Raw genomic sequence first — 25,800 nt, forward strand, 5'->3', positions numbered from 1 at the left:
TATTTTTCCGATTTTGCTACGATTTTATATCAATTTTACAAGTTCGCTGTTTAATGCGTCCCGGGTGCCAGGACCTAAATGTAAATTTTTTTACATTTAGGTCATGTCGCCCAGCCAGGGGGCGACAGGCCCCCTGTCGCCCAGGCAGGGGGCGACGGGGGTATAGTTTTGAAATTTTTCGAAACCGCCATATATTTTTGAAATTTTAATTTTTTTTAAATATAAAAATGAAAAAAATCCCACGCATGCCTAATCGTGATGCCCAATGCCTCTGCCTGAAACCTAGATTACTACTTTTGGGCCCGTCATGGACTTCGAAATTGTAAGCTACTTTTGCCTTTGTATTCATGCCCGACATTAACCTAGCCCAGCTCGTTTAGGAGGACGATGTATCAGAATCTCACAGAATTGCAATCCCGGTGAATTGGAATCCTGCTGGTCAGTAACAACGGTTTTGCAGCAAATGGAATCTCGGATTTTGTTCCAGTGATAAAATGGCGAAGGAACCGATCAAATTCGAACGGAGAATCAAACCAAAACTAGAATCACTTTTCCAGTACCTACCGTTCCGGAAGCGTAGACTTCAAACTGATGGGGAGAAATTCAGTGTGTCGCCAAGCGTAGCCGTTGATTGTGTTGTGGTGTCTCCTGCGGTCATCTACGTCGCGAACTTGGCCCTTGGAATTTGTCACGGTGCCAGCTCCTTCTTTCACGTTAGCGTGCGTGACGCTGACACGGTCACACTGGCATCGCTCTCAACACCAAGCACCAACCAATCCCCGCATCCAGTTTTGATTTTTGACCACGGAGCAAGACTCTGCAAGAGGTGACACGCATTAACATTTACCAGATCCACCAGCCTGCCAACTGAAGCGGCAACGCACGAGCATTTCTTGGTCCTCATTTAGCAGTTCTCACTTCTCAGCAACGGACCAAGGAGACCGCAACTCTCCAGGCCCAGGAGGATCCACGAGTCGACCTGGTATGTGTCTATGTGATCGTGACATGGAAAATTTTACCGAGCGAGCCAATCGGTCGCAAGTCCAAGCGCGATTTTGAAAAGGAGCCAGGCACCACGGGGAGTAGTCGTCAAAGAAAGCGACCGGAGTGGGAGGAATTCCTGAATTCCTTCCTTCCTAGCGCCCCGCCTACAGAAATGAAAAATATCGCGAACCGCAAGCCCCCCACCCACACCACGCGGCCACACCCCGCGCGGCTCTGGTCAAGCGCCCCGGCCGGGCAAAGGGTCCCGACGAACGCAAGCCGCCGCACATGCTTGACGACTCCGCCGCTCGCGACAACAGCCGAGCACCCACCCAGACCCAGGTTACTAGTGCGGCGGCGGCAGCCTCCCCCTCGCCGCCTCGCCTCGCCTCGCCGCTCGCGGGTATATCAGTCTCCCCCAGCAAAACCAGCGTCAGCTTGCAACTTGCTAGTTGCTTTAGCCACCACCACCCTGTTACCACAGCGCGCTAGCCATGGCGAGGCCGCCGCGGCTGCTGCCTGCGCTGCTCCTCTTGCTGCGCCTGTGCGCGCTCCCCGCCCCCGCGCGGTCCCAGAACGCGTCCGCGCCCGCGCCCGCGCCGGCGTCCGTCGAGGGGTTCAACTGCTCCGCGACCAGGGCGTACCCGTGCCAGGCGTACGCGCTCTACCGCGCCGGCTTCGCGGGCGTGCCGCTCGACTTCGCGGCCATCGGCGACCTCTTCAGCGTCAGCCGCTTCATGGTCGCGCACGCCAACAACCTCTCCACCTCGGCCGCGCCGGCGAGCGGGCAGCCGCTGCTCGTGCCGCTCCAGTGCGGCTGCCCCTCCCGGTCGCCCAACGCCTACGCCCCCACGCAGTACCAGATCACCCCGGGCGACACCTACTGGATCATCTCCACCACCAAGCTGCAGAACCTCACGCAGTACCAGGCGGTGGAGCGCGTGAACCCGACGCTGGTGCCCACCAACCTCGATGTCGGCGTCATGGTCACGTTCCCCGTCTTCTGCCAGTGCCCGGCCGCCGCCGACAACGCCACTGCGCTCGTCACCTACGTCATGCAGCCGGGCGACACCTATGCGTCCGTCGCCGCCGCCTTTGCCGTCGACGCCCAGTCCCTCGTCTCCCTCAACGGGCCCGAGGCGAGGGCGGGGCTGTTCGCGGAGATACTAGTGCCGCTCCGCCGGCAGGTGTCTGACTTTTTGCCCCCCATCGTGCGCGTAAGCAACGCCTCGGCGACGCCAGCTTCCCCGCCGCCGTCTGCTTCCCCCAACGCGACAGCGTGAGCAACGACCGGGACGGGGTGGTCACCGGGCTGGCCGTCGGGCTGGGCGTCGTCGGCGCGCTCTGGCTGCTGCAGATGCCGCTGTTGGCCTGCCTCTGTAGACGGCTCAAGGCGAAGGGACGACGAGGGGACGCGGTGGAGAGCGGCGACGGCGTCGAGGGCGGCAAGTTCGCGAAGAGCTCGTCCGCCGCCGCCGCCGGCAGCGGCGGGGAGAGGTTCCTGGTCTCCGACATATCGGAGTGGCTGGACAAGTACAGGGTGTTCAAGGTCGAGGAGCTGGAGCGCGGTACGGGGGGATTCGACGACGCGCACCTTATCAGCGGCAGCGTGTACAAGGCCAGCATCGACGGTGAGGTGTTCGCCGTGAAGAAGATGAAGTGGGACGCCTGCGAGGAGCTCAAGATCCTGCAGAAGGTGCGGCCTCTTTCTTCCCCAATTGAATCGCTCGCCCCAGCGCTGTCACAAGTCACAACTCGGAATTAAAAATTGCTGCCGAATTAAATTGCTTCTCACTAACAGAATAACCCAAAATCGCGAAGGCTTGCTGGTCTTGATTATTGATTTGGCCATTAGAAATTTCGTTTCTGAGTGCGGCAGTATGGTTAATAAAGGTATGGGGTATATCTGTTTGTTTTCATCTGGAGATTAAACGAAAGAACGCACTTCCTCTAGACAAAACTAACGCACACACTTCTATAATTCTACCCGTTCCAAATGCAATGATCGCAGTGGTTAATTAAGCGGACTAGCAACAGCCAAGAGAACCCACTCATGTAAAGGCTGTGTTATTGGTTTGGCATCTTGCTACTGACACTGACATCAAGTAGTGCGGTGCATCTCTATTGGCTATTTGGCTGGTTCATCTCTCTTTCGCTTGACTGAACACATAGCCAGATGCTAGTGGCTTCAGGAACTTCATTTTTAGATCTGTCGCTGTGTGTGTGACTGCCATCAGATGCCTTAAGACCGTTCAGCAGGGCAGCACTTGGCAGTTGCATTGCAGCAATGGATGGCACGAGCCTCGGAAAAGTACAAGGATATCCAGCCATCGATCAGCCAACCACTTGATAGAGTACTTGTTATAAGGCCTGTTTAGTTCCCACCCCGTAAACGCAAAAAAATCCGTAAACACAAAAAAAGTAAAAAGAAATCTTGCTAATTTCAAGTACTAAATGAAGTCTATTTATAAAACTTTTTGCATGGTTGGGCTGTAAATCGCGAGACGAATCTAACGAGTCTACTTAATCCATGATTTGCAACAGTGATACTACAGTAACCATCCGCTAATTATTAATTAATCATAGATTAATTAGCATCATTAAAATCGTCTCGCGATTTACAACACATCTGTGCAAAAAGTTTTGTAAATAAACTTCATTTAGTACTTCAAATTAGAAAGATTGCCACGCAAAATTTTTTTGCGTTTACATGTAAAAGGAAAAACAGGGCCTAAATTTACTCCCCTTCGCTTCTTATTCAGGGATCCATTTCTTGTCGTTATGAACTTGCCCTGGGTACTAATAATGAGGCTGTGTTTGGTTAAATGTCAAATCAGAATTACACAAAAAGACGAATACACGAATGGAGTACTAAATAAAGTCTATTTGTAAAAATTTTTCACGGACGGATGTAATTTTTCGCGACGAATCTAATGACGGCAATCAATTGATGATTTGCTACAGTGATGCTACAGTAACCATCCACTAATTACACGGTCAAAGGCCTCATTAGATTCGTCTCGCGATTTACACGGGGGTTGTGGAGGTGGTTTTGTAATTAAATTTTATTTGATACTCTAAATTAGTGGTCAAAGGTGGGAAAAAATTCCATAGAATTACAACCAAACACGGCCTGAACTTGCGAAGTGCGAACCATCGACGTATGCCGTGTGGATTGGGATGGTGGCGACCGCCGAGAGTGCGTCGTCCATCTCGATCACCTCGGTGTTACGATGACGACCTAGCCAGTGCTATGTTTCCGGCCAGGCAGGCACCCGCTAGGCCACGCTAGGCCACTAATATAGATGGCCGGCACATCACCTCATGAAGTCACCAGCCAGGCAGGCACCCGCTAGGCCGCTAGTAAGGCCTGTTTAGTTGAAGTTAAACGCAAATTTTCTTTGCGAAAGAATCTTGCTAATTTGAAGTACTAAATAAAGTTTATTTACAAACTTTTTACACTGATGGGTTGTAAATCGCAAGACAAATCTAATGGTACTAATTAATTCATGATTAATTAATAATTAGTGGATGGTTACTGTAGCATCACTGTTGCAAATCATGGGTTGAGTAGGCTCATTAGATTCGTCTCGCGATTTACAGCCCATCCATGTAAAAAGTTTTGTAAATAGATTTTATTTAGTACTCTATGCATGTGTCGAAATATTTGATGTGATTTTTTTTTTTGTTTACGGGGTTTAGGGCGCAAGGAGTATGACATTGGAATCTTGTCCATGCCTTTGTTTGTTTCCGGCCCGATCACATGCGCATCTAAATGTTGCCACGTACCTACACAGCTACATCATCACTACACGAGTCTTCGCACCATGATGTATGAGGTTGAACTGCTCGCCGTTTATCTACAACGCCTGCTGTCCTGAGTCCGGCATTGACTAGGTCGTTGAATTTCTTCGCAACAGCATCACCAACTCGTCAACCCACGACAGATGTCTTGTACCTGAAACGATGACGACGTGCATTTCTGAAAACATTTTGCGGTAGTGGCTGCAGGCAGGGCATGGTTTTTGATATCTGCAGCATTTGTAAACAAAATTGCGTGCTTGGTGCGGCAGGTGAACCACAGCAACCTGGTGAAGCTGGAGGGGTTCTGCATCAACTCGGCGACGGGCGACTGCTTCCTGGTGTACGAGTACGTGGAGAACGGGTCGCTGGACCTGTGGCTGCTGGACCGCGACCGCGCGCGGCGCCTGGACTGGCGCGCGCGCCTCCACATCGCGCTGGACCTCGCCCACGGCCTGCAGTACATCCACGAGCACACCTGGCCGCGCGTGGTGCACAAGGACATCAAGAGCAGCAACGTCCTCCTGGACGCCCGCATGCGCGCCAAGATCGCCAACTTCGGCCTCGCCAAGACGGGCCACAACGCCGTCACCACCCACATCGTCGGCACGCAGGGGTACGTCGCGCCCGAGTACCTCGCCGACGGCCTCGTCACCACCAAGATGGACGTGTTCGCCTACGGCGTCGTCCTGCTCGAGCTGGTGTCCGGGCGCGAGGCCGCGGACGAGACCGGCGAGCCGCTGTGGGCGGACGCCGAGGAGAGGGTGTTCCGGGGCCGGGACGAGAGGCTGGAGGCCCGCGTCGCGGCGTGGATGGACCCGGCGCTCGCGGACCAGACGTGCCCGCCGGGGAGCGTGGCCAGCGTCGTGAGCGTCGCCAGGGCGTGCTTGCACAAGGACCCCTCCAAGCGCCCCAGCATGGTGGACGTGGCCTACACGCTGTCCAAGGCGGACGAGCACTTCGGCGACTACTCCGGCGAAAGCGTGTCCGTTGACGGCAGTGGCGAAATCGCCGCCCGGTGAACGACGAACCGTCTTTGGTTTGGTTAGTACAGAACTCAGTAGTAGCAGTACTAGTTCTTAGCCATCAGTTCGCGTTGTAAATGTTAAGGTCTAGGCGTCTAGCGAGCGGGTGATAAATGAGCGCATCGAGTAATAACGCCGGCATTATGGCCGGCTGCGGGGTCCTGTGAGGTGGGATCCACGGCTTGGGATGTAATCTTGTTAAAGCTGAGCTATTACGCAGATGATGATCAATCCGTGAGTAGCAATAGCAGTTTCAGCTAGCAATTTGTCGCTTGGTATACGGTACCAGATGTTTATTAGATTTTTTTACTAGAGATTTTATTAGATCTTGGTCAGTACAGTGCTCTCAAAAAAAATCTTGGTTGACGATAATGTTTCTGAAGCGAACATCGTTCGCAGGCCGTTTAGCCCAGTTCCTTCAAAGAAGCTAGCTAGCCCCAAAATTGCACAGCCCAACGAGTCCAGCAATGCCCGCGGCCCGGTCCGGTATAAATTTTACCCATCTTAAATTCTTTGCGGAATCTTACAGATAAGGGAGGGGCCTTTGTGGAAATTTCCTTGGGCTCGTGCCGATTTTTTTTCTTTCGACTGGCTCGTGCCGATTGTCGTGCGTGCATTCTTGTCCCTTTTTCTATTTTCCAAGAACACAAGAGGTGCTTCTTTCCCTATCTTGTGGTCGTCTGGTGTTTTCTTTTGGCGTTCAGAGCTCTCGTGTCTGTCTAGCTAGATGCAGCAACGACAACTGGCCCTTGCTCTCGTTGTCACGTGCACTGACCCGTCCAGTGCCTCGCCGCTTCTTTGCGTGGTGCAAAAGTGCCGGGGCTGAAAGGTCGAGGCACGAACAAGCGGCTGCCGCTCCACCAGTTGAGAGAGCGAGCTAACCAACCCGCATGCCGCCGCTGCCGCTCCACCAGTTAAGTGCTCCACTAGTACTGCCACGTATGCGTCGGAACCAGAGACAGCCAGAGGGTTAGCTAAGCTAATGTGCGTGCTCACGACGGGACACCGCGGCACGACCTGATGACCCTCTCGGGCTCTTGGCTCCTCTTTGCCCGCACGAGCACGCGCGCTCGCTGTCCCGTTGGCACGAGGCGCTCTTGGAACCAGACATGTAACTGAGTGCTTATGATGCGCTGTCGATCGATCGGCAGATCTGTCATCATCGCCGACGTGTACATGCAAATTCACCGGCCCAATAATCCGGCTGACGAGCGAGGCTGGTAGAGGCGGTTACTCTTCGAGTCAGCGCGTTGTCCTCGGCGAGAGTCGTGTGCATCCGGCGCTGCTGGTTGGGTCAGCGAAAGTAGGCATGCCGCGGCCTTTCAAACGAACCGGCCGGAGGGGGTCAAATAATGGGCACATAACCGAATAACGCGTGTGCGTTTTGCTGCCTTGGCCGCTCACGGTCTCGCCCGCGGAGGAGGGAAACGTGTCAGCTAGCTAGCGCGCGGATTCTGTCGAGCTCGCGCCTGCGCACGGGTACGGGCCGCATGGTGTGACGGAACCGCTAAATTAAAAATCTAAATTACATGTAATGACCGTCATTTGAATACATCGGACGCATTAGCTTAATGGTTTAATTTGTCGATCTTTTCTCAACCCACGACCCGATCGAAACAACATTGGTAGTCCCACGCGAAGGCGGGCGCAGATGATACAAGCACGACAATTACTTGAAACTACAACACGATAAAAATTTTATACAAACTTTTGCACAAACCGGTTTCAAATACGTTAGTTTTACAAACCGAGCTCAACCATACACTAGTTTACATAAATTACAAGTTTTACAACCCTTGAGACCAGAGTTTGAATGAAAAGGGAAAATACTACACTTCACTACTACTACACCTCTGTCTAAGCATAACCGGTCAGACCGGTTCCTTCAACCAGTCAGACCGCCCTGCAAGAAACCCCTGCGCGAATACCGGTCAGACCGGTCCCAACAAAACTGACAGGGTGCACACCCTGTCCACAGGTGTGCAACCCGACAAACCTCTAATCTAGGGGTCTCGATACACCACTTCCCACCCCTCTGCATCTCTACGGATGAATTTGATGCAGTAGGGACAGAAATCAACGTCCGGGTGTCCTGTTACAAAAATTGGTGGCAACAAACCCTGGGCAACTAATACTCAGCAAGACTTACCCGACCAGTGGGTATAACTTAGCCCACATACCTAGGCATCCAAGGCATTTGGCTGGTGGTTATTTTGCAGAAAGGCAACGACAATAATTTCTTACTTTCATTATTTCAGCCTCAGATTATATATGAATGAACTCTAATCTAATATTTGCAGAAATCAACTATAGCAAATATGGTGGTGCAATCCAACTATCTCAATGTGTTCAAGATTATATATATATATATATATATATATATATATATATATATATATATAAACTTACATTCTAACATTTTGCTACGATGCAGCAAAGAGATCAAGGCCATCATAACCGCGAGACACGGCGAATCGATTCGATTTAACCTTGCAAGGTGGACCTAACCAACACGACACGCAAAAGCCCCGTCGGACCTCACGCACCAACCTTTCTCCTCCCCGCCGTGAACTATAGGAACCAACCCAACGACATATGGTCAGCCGAGCTCAACGTGAGACCACCAAAAGTAAACATATGCATCCCCATTTCTCCGCGACTACTCGACTCGTCCCAGGAGTTGGGTGCGGGTTCATGTACTTTCGAAACAAAGCAGTACTCGGCTTATCGGTTTCGACTACCTCCTACTCCCAGTATGCGGTGTTGGATCAAGAACACCGACTAGAGGGGGGTGAATAGGCGGTTTAAAAACTAAAGCAAACAACACTAGAGAAATTTAATTAGTAACAAAGGAAAGCCCTATGTCAAGCTATTACAATCTCTAGATGGGTTTGCAACCTAGGGTGACAAGACACGAATCAAGCTCTAGTAAAGTAAATTGCTCAAAGTAAAGACAAGAATAAAAGAGAGCAAGAGTAGTAACCGAGCTTGACACAAGAATATATCCCGTGGTGTCGATGACTTGCCGGTCACCCCTAATCCACGTTGAGGTGGATTCCAAGAATCAACCGCTCCTCTATCAAGAACCTCTTGATCTTGAGCCGGCTTGAATCAAGGAACCGCTCCACACCTCGATTCCACTAGAGTTGCTCTTCACCACTCCGGTGAGGTGAGCACAAGACCTCTCACAACCGAAATCGGGGCTCCTCAACAATCTCCTTGGAGGTGCTCCACGAAATCCACTTCTCCAAGCCGTCTAGGGAGCGGCAACTCCCAAGAGTAACAAGTTGATGACGCTTGCTTGAAGTTTCCCTAATGCCACAAAGCTCAAACTCTTGATGCAATGCACTAGGAAGCTCTCACACTCTTAAAAATGCAATCTCTAAGCAAGTGTGTGTGAGAGAGGGATGCCTTAGCTCTAATGTGTCAAGAATGCTATCCAAATGGCCAAGAGAACCTCCCAATGGCCGGGCATTGGGTATATATAGACACCCCTAAAAAAACTAGCCATTACACTCTTTTCTGCGAAGTCGCGGACCGTCCGCGTTTCAAAAACCGGACTGTCCGCCGTTATAAATCAGTGAGTCAGAGTGCAATAAATGCATGTCAGAACTAGCCGTTAAGCCCTGGCGGACCGTCCGCGCCCCAGTGGCGGACCGTCCGCAGTTAAGAGTTCCAACCCACCAGAGACTAACATCGTCTCTGGAACAAACTTGAGTTTAGCCTGCGGACCGTCCGCGCCTCAGGAGCGGACCGTCCGCAGTTTAACATTTGACCCCAAACCAGAGAAACATTCTCTCTGGTACATATTTGAATAATAGTGGCGGACCGTCCGCCCACCTGGGCCGGACCGTCCGCGAGCCCACCAGAGACACTGCAAGCTCTCTGGAACGGTCGCGGACTGTCCGCCGCTATGGGCCGGACTGTCCGCCAGCCCACCAGAGTCTCTGCAAGCTCTCTGGAACGGGCGCAGACTGTCCGCCCCACAGGCGCGGACTGTCCGCCGTTACTCAGTAAGCTCTCGAACTTAGTCTATTTCAAAACTTTTCAAAACGCCGTTAGCCCTCATGCATGCAACTAGACATTTTGAGCAAAATGGCACTAAAGACCCGTCAAGCATGAGTACATAACCCCTCTTGATAGTACGGCTAACTATCCAATAAATCCGGTCACTTTTCATCCACTAAACGTCATGTGACCGGTAAAATGCAAAAGCCCTATTTTATACCTTTGCCTTGAGCCCGAGCTTTGCTCATCATCTCCAAAACTCCATACGTTCACAACCAAATATCTTTCATCCGTGAATCAACCTATACTCATCTTCTCAAATGAAATCGTTAATCCACAAACCGTTGTCATTAATTACCAAAACTCGAATTAGGGGCCTAGATGCTTTCAATCTCCCCTTTTTGGTAATTGATGACAACACTAAATTTTGGAGTGATAAAAGTTTTCAAGTCAACTTTATACACTAGGCATAAGGTGGACTTGGAATTGAACTTTGGAAGAACTTACTCATTTTCTTGAAGATTTCAGAATATGGTATGAATAAATTCACCAAGTTCGATGAGTAGAGAGAACTCCCCCTTGATATGTGCATATAAATTTTCATGAATACCAAGAGCACATATATATATATATATATATATATATATATATATATATATATATATATTTGAGAATTTTGACAGAGTTTTCCCTACAAGTGGAAATCGAGGCATACAAGATACAATAGATATATGATATAAAAGTTTAGCATGGTTAGCACAACCTCACAACCACAAGATGAACATAAATAGATAAGAGTAGCACAAACTAACATAGTTCATCACACATTACAAACCAAGGTTCAAATCCAAACACAAGTCTCAAATAGAGTTCATGAAAGACACAAATAAAACATGTGAGGCAAGCGGAAGCTGAAAACTAATGATCTCCATAAGAAGTCCATGAGCTCCCCCTAAATCCAAGCACTCCAAAGCTCCTTCTCCCCCTTTGGCATCAATTGCCAAGAAAGTCAAACGGCTGGTGGAGGAGGTGGCGGTGGGTAGAACGGCTGGTGCGGATAAAACTCTGGAGGCGGCACTGGAGCTGGAAACACTGAGTAGAAGTGGTCAGTAAACCCTGTGAAAGCTGTGCTGAAGACATCAAATCGCTGCTCTAGCTGCTCCTGTCTCTGCTCAAGCTGCTCAAACTGCTCAGAAGAGGGCAAATCCTCAAAACGTGAGTCGAGAGCTGCTATATCTGAGTGTAAACTCTCATGAAACCCCTGCATCTGAGCCATCATGGGCTGGAGCATCTGCTGCTGCATGTTCTGAAAATTTAGGTTCATCTGATTCTGCATCTGACTGGCCAACCCCGCAATCTGAGAGGACATGCTTTCCTCGGTTTTGAAGAAAAGAATGTTGGTGTCACGAGGTAAGCTGAATTGATCCACTGCTCTTGCATTGGCATAGCTCTCTGCAGTCCACTGACGGCTAGGTAGATCTAGCCCCATTAAATCTGTAATATCATCATCAACCCCTTCAGTCTCTTCCTCTGAAGACTCATCACCTGCATCTCCTACTGAAGAAGCTGCAGCCATCTCACTGACATTTGGAGCATAGTCCACATCATCCGAGTCATCACTGTCTCTTTGTCTTTTGGAGGACATAGCCTTCTTGATTTTAGAAGCTACCTTGATGATCTTCCGGGGTGGCCTAAGATCAAGATTTAACCATAAGAACAATTACTAAAGCAATAGAATGAATCCTTAATGATATAACTCAATTCAGCACTGATCTGAAAAATCTGATACTAGCGGACCGTCCGCACTTCTGAACGCGGACCGTCCGCGGTTCATGAACTACCACGGCGGACCGTCCGCGTCCAGCAGGCGGACTGTCCGCGACCCATCTGTTCTGCGCAGGAACACAAAATCGCCCTCATCTTTGATTCATCCACAATTTGAGTTTCGATTCAAATCCACCAACCAAAATTAAACTATAGCATCTCCTCATCACTAGGAATAAGATCCCCCAAGTATTTTCAAGAATCCATGGCCAAAAAATAGATCGGAGCATCTAACCCTAACTCTTTCCAATAAAGAAAACCAAAAACAAGAGTTAGGGATTCATCGAAATACCGAGAGGACATGATGCACAATCTTGAGAAGAGTCCGGGGATGTGGTCGGACCGTCCGGGAATCCCTCCAAAAGGGCTTGACCTTGTCGTCTTCCCCACAAGCTTGAGAGAGAAAGAGAGAAACACTTTTGGAGTATGTGTTCGGTTTGGTGGGGGATGTGAGGGGGACGTCCAATATAAGTAAGTCTGGCCGACCCCACAATTCTGTCCAGTCGCGGACTGTCCGCGGTAATCTGGCGGACCGTCCGCCTTTGAAAATTTTTACACTGTAACTAACTGGAACTGCCTCTGCCCAATATGTGCGGACCGTCCGCGGTCTTTTGGCGGACTGTCCGCAATGAATTTTTGCGGTTGACAACTTCTCTGCAGAGCCTCTGGTAAACAATTCTCATGAACGGCGGACTGTCCGCCCATAACTCGCGGACTGTCCGCGCTACCAAAAATCTGACAAGTCTGAATTCTGCCAAATTTCTCAATTCTAACTCCAATTTGGGATCATTGCTCATATAAAAAAACTAAAAATCTCAAATCTTGCATGAAAACCTTCAAACAACTTATATGAGCAAGTTTCAACTAGAATTCAAAAATAAATCGAGTAGAATCATGAAAACTCATAAATGGCTCAAAAATATCTCAAAAAACATAAAAATGAAACAAGAAGTGCATTAAAGAACCATATGCCACATGTGCTAGTTTTCAAGCCACATTTGAGAAGTCAATGATATTTAACTCATTTCTCAACTTGCAAAACCGAGATTCATCCAAAGACTTGGTAAAGATATCGGCTAATTGATCATCCGTGCCAATACCATCAATCTTGATATCACCCTTTTTCACATGATCTCTAAGAAAATGATGGCGGATATCAATATGCTTGGTTCTTGAATGTTGAACCGGATTAGAGGCAATCTTCACGGCACTTTCATTATCACACAACAATAGAATTTCATCAAATTTCACACCATAATCTAGAAGAGTTTGCTTCATCCATAACAATTGAGCACAACAACTTCCGGCCGAGATATATTCCGCTTCGGCGGTTGAAAGAGCCACGGAATTTTGCTTCTTTGATGACCATGATACAAGAGATCTTCCAAGAAATTGACAACCACCGGAAGTGCTCTTCCTATCAACCTTGCACCCCGCATAATCCGAATCCGAGAATCCAACCAAATCAAAATGAGCACCCTTGGGATACCACAAATCAATATTAGGAGAATATTTCAAGTATCTCAAGATCCTTTTGACGGCGGTCAAATGACATTCTCTAGGTGCGGCTTGAAATCGTGCACACATGCAAACACTAAACATGATGTCAGGCCTAGATGCGGTCAAATAAAGCAAACTACCAATCATAGAACGATAAAACTTTTGGTCAACCGGGTTACCTCCCTCATCTAGGTCGAGATGCCCATTTGTGGCCATAGGAGTCTTGATTGGTTTTGCATCTTCCATTCCAAATTTCTTCAAGATATCCTTCACATATTTTGATTGACACACAAAGGTGCCTTCCTTGAGTTGCTTGATTTGAAGTCCAAGAAAGAAACTCAATTCACCAATCATGGACATCTCAAATTCCCTAGACATCATTTCACCAAATTCCTCACAAAAACTTGGGTTAGTTGAACCAAAGATAATATCATCGACATAAATTTGACAAACAAACAAGTCTTTAACAATATCTTTAGTGAACAAGGTAGTATCAACATTACCAATTTTGAAGCCCTTAGAGATAAGAAAATCCCTCAATCTTTCATACCAAGCTCGTGGAGCTTGCTTAAGACCATAAAGAGCTTTAGAGAGCTTGTATACATGATTTGGCTTCTTGGGATCTTCAAAACCGGGAGGTTGCTCAACAAAAACAAGTTCACTAATCTTGCCATTTAAAAAAGCACTTTTCACATCCATTTGAAAAAGTTTTATGTTGTGAGAGCAAGCATAAGCTAATAAAATTCTAATAGCTTCTAATCTAGCAACGGGAGCAAAAGTTTCACCGAAATCCAAACCTTCGACTTGAGTGAAGCCTTGAGCGACCAATCTTGCCTTGTTTCTCACAACCATTCCATCTTCATTTTGCTTGTTTCTAAAGACCCATTTAGTGCCAATAACATTATAATTCTTGGGCCTTTCAACTAAATCCCAAACTTGATTCCGGGTGAAATTATTTAATTCTTCATGCATAGCATTCACCCAATCCGGATCTCTCAATGCTTCATCTACACGGTTAGGTTCAAGAAAAGATACAAAAGAATAATATTCACAAAATGAAGCAATGCGAGATCGAGTTTGGACACCCTTACTAATATCACCCATGATTTGATCCACCGGATGATCCTTTGCAAGAACATGATGAATTCTTTGAGGAACAATGGGTTCTTGAGTTGATGAAGAAGGTGCACTAGATGAACCAACTTGATCTTGTACTTGAGAATCATCATTACTTGAATCTTGTACAATTTGTTGTGCTTGATCATTTGAGATTGAAGTTGAAGGATTAACTCTAATAGAGATAGAAGAACCATCTTCATCTTCATCTTCTTCTCTTGGTCTAACATCACCAATTGACATGTTTTTCATTGCATTTCTCAAACCATCACTTCTCACATCATCAAGATTTTCTTGTTCATTGTGTGACCCATTGGTTTCATCAAACTCAACATCATATGCTTCTTCAACAATGCCATGTGTTTTGTTGTAGACCCGATAAGCCTTGCTATTAGATGAATATCCAAGAAGAAAACCCTCATCACATTTGCTTTGAAACTTTGATAACCGAGTTCCCTTCTTGAGAATATAGCATTTGCAACCAAACACTCTAAAATATGATATATTTGGCTTCCTTCCAATGAGCAACTCATATGGGGTCTTGTTATGAAATCTATGGCAATACAATCTATTAGAGGCATGACAAGCCGTGTTGATTGCTTCGGCCCAAAAGCTATCCGAAACATTATACTCGGAGAGCATTGATCTTGCCATATCAATCAAGGTTCTATTTTTCCTCTCAACAAGACCATTTTGTTCCGGAGTGTACTTGGTTGAGAATTCATGCTTGATTCCTTTCTCATCACACCATTCTTCAACTCTTGTGTTTCTAAACTCACTTCCATTGTCACTCCTTATTTTCTTCACCTTAAGCTCAAATTCATTTTCGGCCCTTGTAAAGAATTTCTTGAAAGTGTCATATGTATCGGCCTTGTCATGAAGAAAGAAAACCCATGTATATCTTGAGTAATCATCTACTACCACAAGACAATAGCAATTTCCACCAATACTTCTATATGTTGTAGGACCAAATAAATCTATATGCAATAATCCCAATGATCTCTCGGTTGACATGACACTCTTAGTGGGATGAGTATTTGCAACTTGCTTTCCGGCTTGACATGCACTACAAAGTTTATCTTTATCAAATTTCACATTCTTCAAGCCAACTACTAAATCATGCTTCAAAAGTCAGTTGAGTTGCTTCATGCCAACATGACCAAACCTTCTATGCCATAACCAACCCAAGGATGATTGAGTGAATAAGCAAGTGGACAAGTTTGCCTCTTTAGTAGCAAAATCCACAAGATATACATCCTCATGTCTAAATCCCGTAAAGATGTGATCTTTTCCATCCAAGGTAGTCACTACAACATCATCTTTAGTGAAACTACACTTATATCCAAAATCACAAAGTTGAGTGACCGCTAAGAGATTAAACTTGAGAGAATCAACCAACAATACTTTTGAAAGAGAATGATTGCTTGAGATAGGAATTGTACCAACTCCTTTGACTTTGCCCCGGCTATTGTCACCAAAGATGATGTCACTATAGCCACCCACATTCTCATCTAGAGAGGAAAACATCATTTGATCTCCGGTCATATGTTGAGTGCATCCACTATCAAGCAACCAATGTCTTCCTCCGGACTTGTAATTCACCTACAAAGAGGAAGTAACTCTTTTAGGTACCCAAACTTTCTTGGGTCCTTGAACGTTAGTGACCACATTAGTGACCAAGACTTTTGGCACCCAAATGGCATTCTTTTTAGCACCATTTATAGGTATCCCAACAAATTTTGCACTAATATTGCCATTTGAATTTTTCATAAGCATGTAACTTGAATCAAAGGGTATGACTTTCTTGTTGGTGCAATTCTTCTCAACATGGCCAACGTTCTTGCATTTTTCACAATATGGCTTGCCACTACTCTTCACAAAGGTAGTTTTGGTTTGCACAAAAGTCTTCTTCCCTTTCTTAGGAATATATCCAAACCCTTGCTTGTTCAAGGTGAACTTTTGGCTTGCCCAACAATGATTAAATTTTGCTCTACTATCATAGCATTTTCTCAAATCATTAGTCAAGCAAGTAACCTCTTTCTTTAACAAATCATTTTCCATAATGAGAGATTTATTGCAATATGAGTTGTCTAGTTTGGTGCACAAGGAACTAGTAGAGCTAGAGCCACAAGATTTATCATCAATTAAATCACAACTAACACCAATGCTCAATGTTGCTTTTCTTTCATGACTAAGCAAGGTATTGTGAGCTTCCTCAAGCTTCTCATGAGTTTCTTTGAGATTCTCATGAGAAGTCTTTAGCTCCTCATAGGAATCTTGAAGAGAAGTAAACTTCAACTTCAAGTCTCTCAACTTAGCCTTTTCCTTTGTCATGAATTCATCGGCATCATTAAGCATTTCAACAAGATCATCATATGAAAGTTCATCAAGTTCATCATCTTGTTGTACCTTTGCACCACCCTTTGCCATAAGACAATGTGGCGTAGAGAAGAGTGATGGAGCCTCCTTGATGGCGATCCCGGCAACTCCCTTAGATGGCTTATCATCATCATCATCATCATCATCGGAGCTTGCATCGGAATCCCATTCAACAAAATATGCTTGGCCATTCTTTTTCTTCTTGATGAACTTCTTCTTCTTCTTTTCATCATTTTTCTTGTCCTTTTTCTTGTTTGGACAATTTACAATGATATGACCTACTTCACCACAATTGAAGCAAGTCTTGTCCACAAAAGGATTTTTTCTTGATGATTGACCTCTCTTGCCAAAGTTCTTCTTGCTCATCATTCTATTGAATCTCTTGACAAAGAGAGCCATCTCCTCATCCGATTCTTCTTCTTGGCACCCACTTTCTTCTTCATTTTTGCTATCTTGAGCTTTGAATGCCACACTTTTCTTTTTCACATCAATTTCTCCACCATGAGCTTCATCTTGAGACTTCTTGAACATGTCATGGGTGAGAATTTCTCCCAATATTTGTGTGGGAGTTGCGGTCTTCACATTTGACCTTACAAGTAAGGTCACAATTGTGTCATATCTTTCCGGAAGACATCTAAGAAACTTGTGGTTGAAATCCCCATCCGGTACCTCAAATCCAAGTCCCTTGAGGTCATTCACAATGTCATTTAGCCGGTTGAACATCTCGGCTATACTCTCATCCTTCTTCATGGTGAATTCACTAAAATTCCCTTTGAGCAAATATAACTTGGCCTCCTTCACGGTTGATGTGCCCTCATGAATTTCCATGAGCTTCTTCCATATGTCATTTGCATTTGTGAGACTCTTGACTCTATTAAATTCATTCACATCAAGAGCACTAAAGAGCACATTAACCCCTTGATCATTTAGTGTCTCATTTTCCTCATCTAGGGGTGTCAAACTCTTTGGGTCCAAAATGACATATCCATCATTTACTACTCTCCATAGCTTTCTACTCATGGCTTTGAGATGAGCCGACATCCTAGTCTTCCAATAATAATAGTTGTTCCCATCAAAGAATGGTGGCTTCCCAACATGAATCCCATGATCACTAGTCATTGTTCTACTCCAAGATGGTTAAATCCGCAATTAAAGGAGTACTTAGCTCTGGTACCACTTGTTGGATCAAGAACACCGACTAGAGGGGGGGTGAATAGGCGGTTTAAAACTAAAGCCAACAACACTAGAGAAATTTAATTAGTAACAAAGGAAAGCCCTATGTCAAGCTATTACAATCTCTAGATGGGTTTGCAACCTAGGGTGACAAGACACGAATCAAGCTCTAGTAAAGTAAATTGCTCAAAGTAAAGACAAGAATAAAAGAGAGCAAGAGTAGTAACCGAGCTTGACACAAGAATATATCCCGTGGTGTCGATGACTTGCCGGTCACCCCTAATCCACGTTGAGGTGGATTCCAAGAATCAACCGCTCCTCTATCAAGAACCTCTTGATCTTGAGCCGGCTTGAATCAAGGAACCGCTCCACACCTCGATTCCACTAGAGTTGCTCTTCACCACTCCGGTGAGGTGAGCACAAGACCTCTCACAACCGAAATCGGGGCTCCTCAACAATCTCCTTGGAGGTGCTCCACGAAATCCACTTCTCCAAGCCGTCTAGGGAGCGGCAACTCCCAAGAGTAACAAGTTGATGACGCTTGCTTGAAGTTTCCCTAATGCCACAAAGCTCAAACTCTTGATGCAATGCACTAGGAAGCTCTCACACTCTTAAAAATGCAATCTCTAAGCAAGTGTGTGTGAGAGAGGGATGCCTTAGCTCTAATGTGTCAAGAATGCTATCCAAATGGCCAAGAGAACCTCCCAATGGCCGGGCATTGGGTATATATAGACACCCCTCAAAAAACTAGCCGTTACACTCTTTTCTGCGAAGTCACGGATCGTCCGCGTTTCAAAAACCGGACTGTCCGCCGTTATAAATCAGTGAGTCAGAGTGCAATAAATGCATGTCAGAACTAGCCGTTAAGCCCTGGCGGACCGTCCGCGCCCCAGTGGCGGACCGTCCACAGTTAAGAGTTCCAACCCACCAGAGACTAACATCGTCTCTGGAACAAACTTGAGTTTAGCCTGCGGACCGTCCGCGCCTCAGGAGCGGACCGTCCGCAGTTTAACATTTGACCCCAAACCAGAGAAACATTCTCTCTGGTACATATTTGAAAAATAGTGGCGGACCGTCCGCCCACCTGGGCCGGACCGTCCGCGAGCCCACCAGAGACACTGCAAGCTCTCTGGAACGGTCGCGGACTGTCCGCCGCTATGGGCCGGACTGTCCGCCAGCCCACCAGAGTCTCTGCAAGCTCTCTGGAACGGGCGCGGACTGTCCGCCCCACAGGCGCGGACTGTCCGCCGTTACTCAGTAAGCTCTCGAACTTAGTCTATTTCAAAACTTTTCAAAACGCCGTTAGCCCTCATGCATGCAACTAGACATTTTGAGCAAAATGGCACTAAAGACCCGTCAAGCATGAGTACATAACCCCTCTTGATAGTATGGCTAACTATCCAATAAATCCGGTCACTTTTCATCCACTAAACGCCCTGTGACCGGTAAAATGCAAAAGCCCTATTTTATACCTTTGCCTTGAGCCCGAGCTTTGCTCATCATCTCCAAAACTCCATACGTTCACAACCAAATATCTTTCATCCGTGAATCAACCTATACTCATCTTCTCAAATGAAATCGTTAATCCACAAACCGTTGTCATTAATTACCAAAACTCGAATTAGGGGCCTAGATGCTTTCATGCGGTTAGTACAGTTCAATCCCCGATCAGCACTGCCGACAACGACCGGTCCTTAATCGACACGGACGGAGGTAAGACACCCAGGAACCCTATCTTGCTGCCATACCTATATATCATTACCATTCCCGTCCGGTCTCCAATTTCCATATCAAATTCAATAACTCTTGTACTGGAATATAATTATACCCTAAATCTTGCGAGTAACCGGAAATTACTCGACTTCTAAATATCATATATCTCGCGAGTTACAAGAATCACTCGTCTTCTATTGAGAATTATTAGCATAGCATTTCTATCGTCCTATACATACTAGTATAACTCAAGGAAACCTAGGGATCATGCAACTAGAATTCCAAATAATTTCTAAACCTAATGCACAATTAATAGAAATATATATATAGGTGTCATAATTTAAAATAGTAGGATGTGCACTGGGGCTTGCCTTGCGTCTGCTGCTCAGTACTGGGGTGAGTTGGGCCTTGGACCGACTCCCCACGATCCTCCTGCTGCGGGGCTTGCCCCTGTGGCTCTGCAACCACCTCGTATACCACCTCCTCTGCCATGGCTGCTACATGTGTGCATATGCATATGACATGAGAATGGATACATGATTTTTTAAAAAATTACAAGTAACCAATAGCCAAATTAAATTCTAGCTATTTGCACCAACTAACCCTAATGGAACCCTCTAAGCTCTGCTAGCACCGGTCAGACCGGTGCCCTGTACCGGTCAGACCGGTCCTAGATACTCAACCACGCCACTGGTCAGACCGGTCACTCCGACCGGTCAGACCGGTCCCACCCAGACCAAAACCTAGAATCCTGGGCGCGGCGGAAATCGCCCACCAAAACCGAAACTCTTCTAGGCACTAGTTTCTGGACGCAATTGGGTGTGTTTGACCAGAGAAAATCACCTAGAATCATCTAGAGAGGGAGATCGATCCATCCCTAGCTAAAGTACATTAGACGAGTCCTTTCCCCTGAAAGCATCTAGGCCCCTAATTCTAGTTTTGGTAATTAATGACAACGGTTTGTGGATTAACGATTTCATTTGAGAAGATGAGTATAGGTTGATTCACGGATGAAAGACATTTGGTTGTGAACGTATGGAGTTTTGGAGATGATGAGTAAAGCTCGGGCTCAAGGCAAAGGTATAAAATAGGGCTTTTACATTTTACCGGTCACAAGGCGTTTAGTGGATGAAAAGTGACCGGATTTGTTGGATAGTTAGCCGTACTATCAAGAGGGGTTGTGTACTCATGCTTGACGGGTCTTTAGTGCCATTTTGCTCAAAATGTCTAGTTGCATGCATGAGGGCTAACGGCGTTTTGAAAAGTTTTGAAATAGACTAAGTTCGAGCTCACTGAGTAACGGCGGACAGTCCGCACCTGAGGGGCGGACAGTCCGCGCTCGTTCCAGAGAGCTTGCAGAGGCTCTGGTGGGCTGGCGGACTATCCGGCCCAGAGGGGCGGACAGTCCGCGATCGTTCCAGAGAGCTTGCAGAGGCTCTGGTGGGCTGGCGGACAGTCCGGCCCAGGTGGGCGGACGGTCCGCTACTGTATTTCATTTTTTACCAGAAAGGGTGTCTCTCTGGTGTGGGCTTCAAAGTTAAACTGCGGACGGTCCGCTCCTGAGGCGCGGACGGTCCGCAGGCTAATCTCAAAGTTGTTCCAGAGACGATGTTAGTCTCTGGTGGGGTTGGAACTCTTAACTGCGGACGGTCCGCCACTGGGGCGCGGACGGTCCGCCAGGGCTTAACGGCTAGTTCTGACATGCATTAAATGCACTCTGGCTCACTGGTTTATAACGGCGGACAGTCCGGTTTTTGAATCGCGGACGGTCCGCGACTTCGCAGAAAAGAGTGTAACGGCTAGTTTTTGGAGGGATGTCTATATATACCCAATGCCCGGCCATTGGGTGACTCTCTTGGCCATTTGGATAGCATTCTTGACACATTAGAGCTAAGGCATCCCTCTCTCACACACACTTGCTTAGAGATTGCATTTTTAAGAGTGTGAGAGCTTCCTAGTGCATTGCATCAAGAGTTTGAGCTTTGTGGCATTAGGGAAACTTCAAGCAAGCGTCATCAACTTGTTACTCTTGGGAGTTGCCGCTCCCTAGACGGCTTGGAGAAGTGGATTTCGTGGAGCACCTCCAAGGAGATTGTTGAGGAGCCCCGATTTCGGTTGTGAGAGGTCTTGTGCTCACCTCACCGGAGTGGTGAAGAGCAACTCTAGTGGAATCGAGGTGTGGAGCGGTTCCTTGATTCAAGCCGGCTCAAGATCAAGAGGTTCTTGATAGAGGAGCGGTTGATTCTTGGAATCCACCTCAACGTGGATTAGGGGTGACCGGCAAGTCATCGACACCACGGGATATATTCTTGTGTCAAGCTCGGTTACTACTCTTGCTCTCTTTTATTCTTGTCTTTACTTTGAGCAATTTACTTTACTAGAGCTTAATTCGTGTCTTGTCACCCTAGGTTGCAAACCCATCTAGAGATTGTAATAGCTTGACATAGGGCTTTCCTTTGTTACTAATTAAATTTCTCTAGTGTTGTTGGGTTTAGTTTTTAAACCGCCTATTCACCCCCCCTCTAGTCGGTGTTCTTGATCCTACAAGTGGTACCAGAGCTAAGTACTCCATTAATTAAGGATTTAACCATCTTGGAGTAGAACAATGACTAGTGATCATGGGATTCATGTTGGGAAGCCACCGTTCTTTGATGGGAACAATTATGATTATTGGAAGACTAGGATGTCGGCTCATCTCAAAGCCATGAGTAGAAAGCTATGGAGAGTAGTAAATGATGGATATGTCATTTTGGACCCAAAGAGTTTGACACCCCTAGATGAGGAAAATGAGACACTAAATGATCAAGGGGTTAATGTGCTCTTTAGTGCTCTTGATGTAAATGAATTCAATAGAGTCAAGAGCCTCACCAATGCAAATGACATATGGAAGAAGCTCATGGAAATTCATGAGGGTACATCAACGGTGAAGGAGGCCAAGCTATACTTGCTTAAAGGAAATTTTAGTGAATTCACCATGAAGAAGGATGAGAGCATAGCCGAGATGTTCAACCGGCTAAATGACATTGTAAATGATCTCAAGGGACTTGGATTTGAGGTACCGGATGGGGATTTCAACCACAAGTTTCTTAGATGTCTTCCGGAAAGATATGACACAATTGTGACCTTACTTGTAAGGTCAAATGTGAAGACCGCAACTCCCACACAAATATTGGGAGAAATTCTCACCCATGACATGTTCAAGAAATCTCAAGATGAAGCTCATGGTGGAGAAATTGATATGAAAAAGAAAAGTGTGGCATTCAAAGCTCAAGATAGCAAAAATGAAGAAGAAAGTGGATGCCAAGAAGAAGAATCGGATGAGGAGATGGCTCTTTTTGTCAAGAGATTCAATAGAATGATGAGCAAGAAGAGCTTTGGCAAGAGAGGTCAATCATCAAGAAAAAATCCTTTTGTGGACAAGACTTGCTTTAATTGTGGTGAAGTAGGTCATATCATTGTCAATTGTCCAAACAAGAAAAAGGACAAGAAAAATGATGAAAAGAAGAAGAAGAAGTTCATCAAGAAGAAAAAGAATGGCCAAGCTTATTTTGTTGAATGGGATTCCGATGCAAGCTCCGATGATGATGATGATGATGATGACAAGCCATCCAAGGGAGTTGCCGGGATCGCCATCAAGGAGGCTCCATCACTCTTCTCTACACCACATTGTCTTATGGCAAAGGGTGGTGCAAAGGTACAACAAGATGATGAACTTGATGAACTTTCATATGATGATCTTGTTGAAATGCTTAATGATGCCGATGAATTCATGACAAAGGAAAAGGCTAAGTTGAGGGACTTGAAGTTGAAGTTTACTTCTCTTCAAGATTCCTATGAGGAGCTAAAGACTTCTCATGAGAATCTCAAAGAAACTCATGAGAAGCTTGAGGAAACTCACAATACCTTGCTTAGTCATGAAAGAAAAGCAACATTGAGCATTGGTGTTAGTTGTGATTTAATTGATGATAAATCTTGTGGCTCTAGCTCTACTAGTTCTTTGTGCACCAACCTAGACAACTCATATTGCAATAAATCTCTCATTATGGAAAATGATTTGTTAAAGAAAGAGGTTACTTGCTTGACTAATGATTTGAGAAAATGCTATGATAGTAGAGCAAAATTTAATCATTGTTGGGCAAGCCAAAAGTTCACCTTGAACAAGCAAGGGTTTGGATATATTCCTAAGAAAGGGAAGAAGACTTTTGTGCAAACCAAAACTACCTTTGTGAAGAGTAGTGGCAAGCCATATTGTGAAAAATGCAAGAACGTTGGCCATGTTGAGAAGAATTGCACCAACAAGAAAGTCATACCCTTTGATTCAAGTTACATGCTTATGAAAAATTCAAATGGCAATATTAGTGCAAAATTTGTTGGGATACCTATAAATGGTGCTAAAAAGAATGCCATTTGGGTGCCAAAAGTCTTGGTCACTAATGTGGTCACTAACGTTCAAGGACCCAAGAAAGTTTGGGTACCTAAAAGAGTTACTTCCTCTTTGTAGGTGAATTACAAGTCCGGAGGAAGACATTGGGTGCTTGATAGTGGATGCACTCAACATATGACCGGAGATCAAATGATGTTTTCCTCTCTAGATGAGAATGTGGGTGGCTATAGTGACATCATCTTTGGTGACAATAGCCGGGGCAAAGTCAAAGGAGTTGGTACAATTCCTATCTCAAGCAATCATTCTCTTTCAAAAGTATTGTTGGTTGATTCTCTCAAGTTTAATCTCTTAGCGGTCACTCAACTTTGTGATTTTGGATATAAGTGTAGTTTCACTAAAGATGACGTTGTAGTGACTACCTTGGATGGAAAAGATCACATCTTTACGGGATTTAGACATGAGGATGTATATCTTGTGGATTTTGCTACTAAAGAGGCAAATTTGTCCACTTGCTTATTCACTCAATCATCTTTGGGTTGGTTATGGCATAGAAGGCTTGGTCATGTTGGCATGAAACAACTCAAACGACTTTTGAAGCATGATTTAGTAGTTGGCTTGAAGAATGTGAAGTTTGATAAAGATAAGCTTTGTAGTGCATGTCAAGCCGGAAAGCAAGTTGCAAATACTCATCCCACTAAGAGTGTCATGTCAACCGAGAGACCTTTGGAATTATTGCACATGGATTTATTTGGTCCTACAACTTATAGAAGTATTGGTGGAAATTGCTATTGTCTTGTGGTAGTAGATGATTACTCAAGATATACATGGGTTTTCTTTCTTCATGACAAGGCCGATACATATGACACTTTCAAGAAATTCTTTACAAGGGCCGAAAATGAATTTGAGCTTAAGGTGAAGAAAGTAAGGAGTGACAATGGAAGTGAGTTTAGAAACACAAGAGTTGAGGAATGGTGTGATGAGAAAGGAATCAAGCATGAATTCTCAACCAAGTACACTCCGGAAAAAAATGGTCTTGTTGAGAGGAAAAATAGAACCTTGATTGATATGGCAAGATCAATGCTCTCCGAGTATAATGTTTCGGACAGTTTTTGGGCCGAAGCAATCAACACGGCTTGTCATGCCTCAAATAGATTGTATTGCCATAGATTTCATAACAAGACCCCATATGAGTTGCTCATTGGAAGGAAGCCAAATATATCATATTTTAGAGTGTTCGGTTGCAAATGCTATATTCTCAAGAAGGGAACTCGGTTATCAAAGTTTCAAAGCAAATGTGATGAGGGTTTTCTTCTTGGATATTCATCTAGTAGCAAGGCTTATCGGGTCTACAACAAAACACATGGCATTGTTGAAGAAGCATATGATGTTGAGTTTGATGAAACCAATGGGTCTCACAATGAACAAGAAAATCTTGATGATGTGAGAAGTGATGGTTTGAGAAATGCAATGAAAAATATGTCAATTGGTGATGTTAGACCAAGAGAAGAAGATGAAGATGAAGTTGGTCCTTCTATCTCTATTAGAGTTAATCCTTCAACTTCTATCTCAAATGATCAAGCACAACAAAATATACAAGATTCAAGTAATGATGATTCTCAAGTACAAGATCAAGTTGGTTCATCTAGTGCACCTTCTTCATCAACTCAAGAACCTATTATTCCTCAAAGAATTCTTCATGTTCTTGCAAAGGATCATCCGGTGGATCAAATCATGGGTGATATTAGTAAGGGTGTCCAAACTCGATCTCGCATTGCTTCATTTTGTGAACATTATTCTTTTGTATCTTTTCTTGAACCTAACCGTGTAGATGAAGCATTGAGAGATCCGGATTGGGTGAATGCTATGCATGAAGAATTAAATAATTTCACCCGG

The 25,800-nt window shown here is 45.6% G+C and overlaps 2 protein-coding genes across 2 annotated transcripts; both read left to right on the plus strand.

Annotated features, from left to right (window-relative positions):
* The first annotated feature begins 1,419 nt into the window (after positions 1–1,419).
* On the plus strand, positions 1,420–6,109 carry LOC120656812 (serine/threonine receptor-like kinase NFP). Its single transcript, XM_039934996.1, has 2 exons — positions 1,420–2,680; positions 5,058–6,109. The coding sequence occupies exons 1-2, from the start codon at positions 2,342–2,344 to the stop codon at positions 5,805–5,807; spliced, it is 1,089 nt and encodes a 362-aa protein (XP_039790930.1). The 5' UTR covers positions 1,420–2,341; the 3' UTR covers positions 5,808–6,109.
* Positions 1,479–2,267, plus strand: LOC120653697 (serine/threonine receptor-like kinase NFP). Its single transcript, XM_039931382.1, has one exon. It carries the CDS (start codon positions 1,479–1,481, stop codon positions 2,265–2,267), a length of 789 nt encoding a protein of 262 aa, XP_039787316.1.
* Positions 6,110–25,800: the final 19,691 nt, after the last annotated feature.

Source organism: Panicum virgatum, chromosome 1N (assembly GCF_016808335.1).
Source record: "Panicum virgatum strain AP13 chromosome 1N, P.virgatum_v5, whole genome shotgun sequence".
Classification (NCBI taxonomy): domain Eukaryota; kingdom Viridiplantae; phylum Streptophyta; class Magnoliopsida; order Poales; family Poaceae; genus Panicum; species Panicum virgatum.

What these genes read in the sequence shown, in the direction of transcription:
- LOC120653697 (XM_039931382.1), top strand. Translation starts at nt 1,479, where the DNA reads ATGGCGAGGCCGCCGCGGCTGCTGCCTGCGCTGCTCCTCTTGCTGCGC.
- LOC120656812 (XM_039934996.1), top strand. Translation starts at nt 2,342, where the DNA reads ATGCCGCTGTTGGCCTGCCTCTGTAGACGGCTCAAGGCGAAGGGACGA. An exon ending in AGCTCAAGATCCTGCAGAAG is followed by an intron (nt 2,681 to 5,057) that starts GTGCGGCCTCTT and finishes TTGGTGCGGCAG; the next exon opens with GTGAACCACAGCAACCTGGT.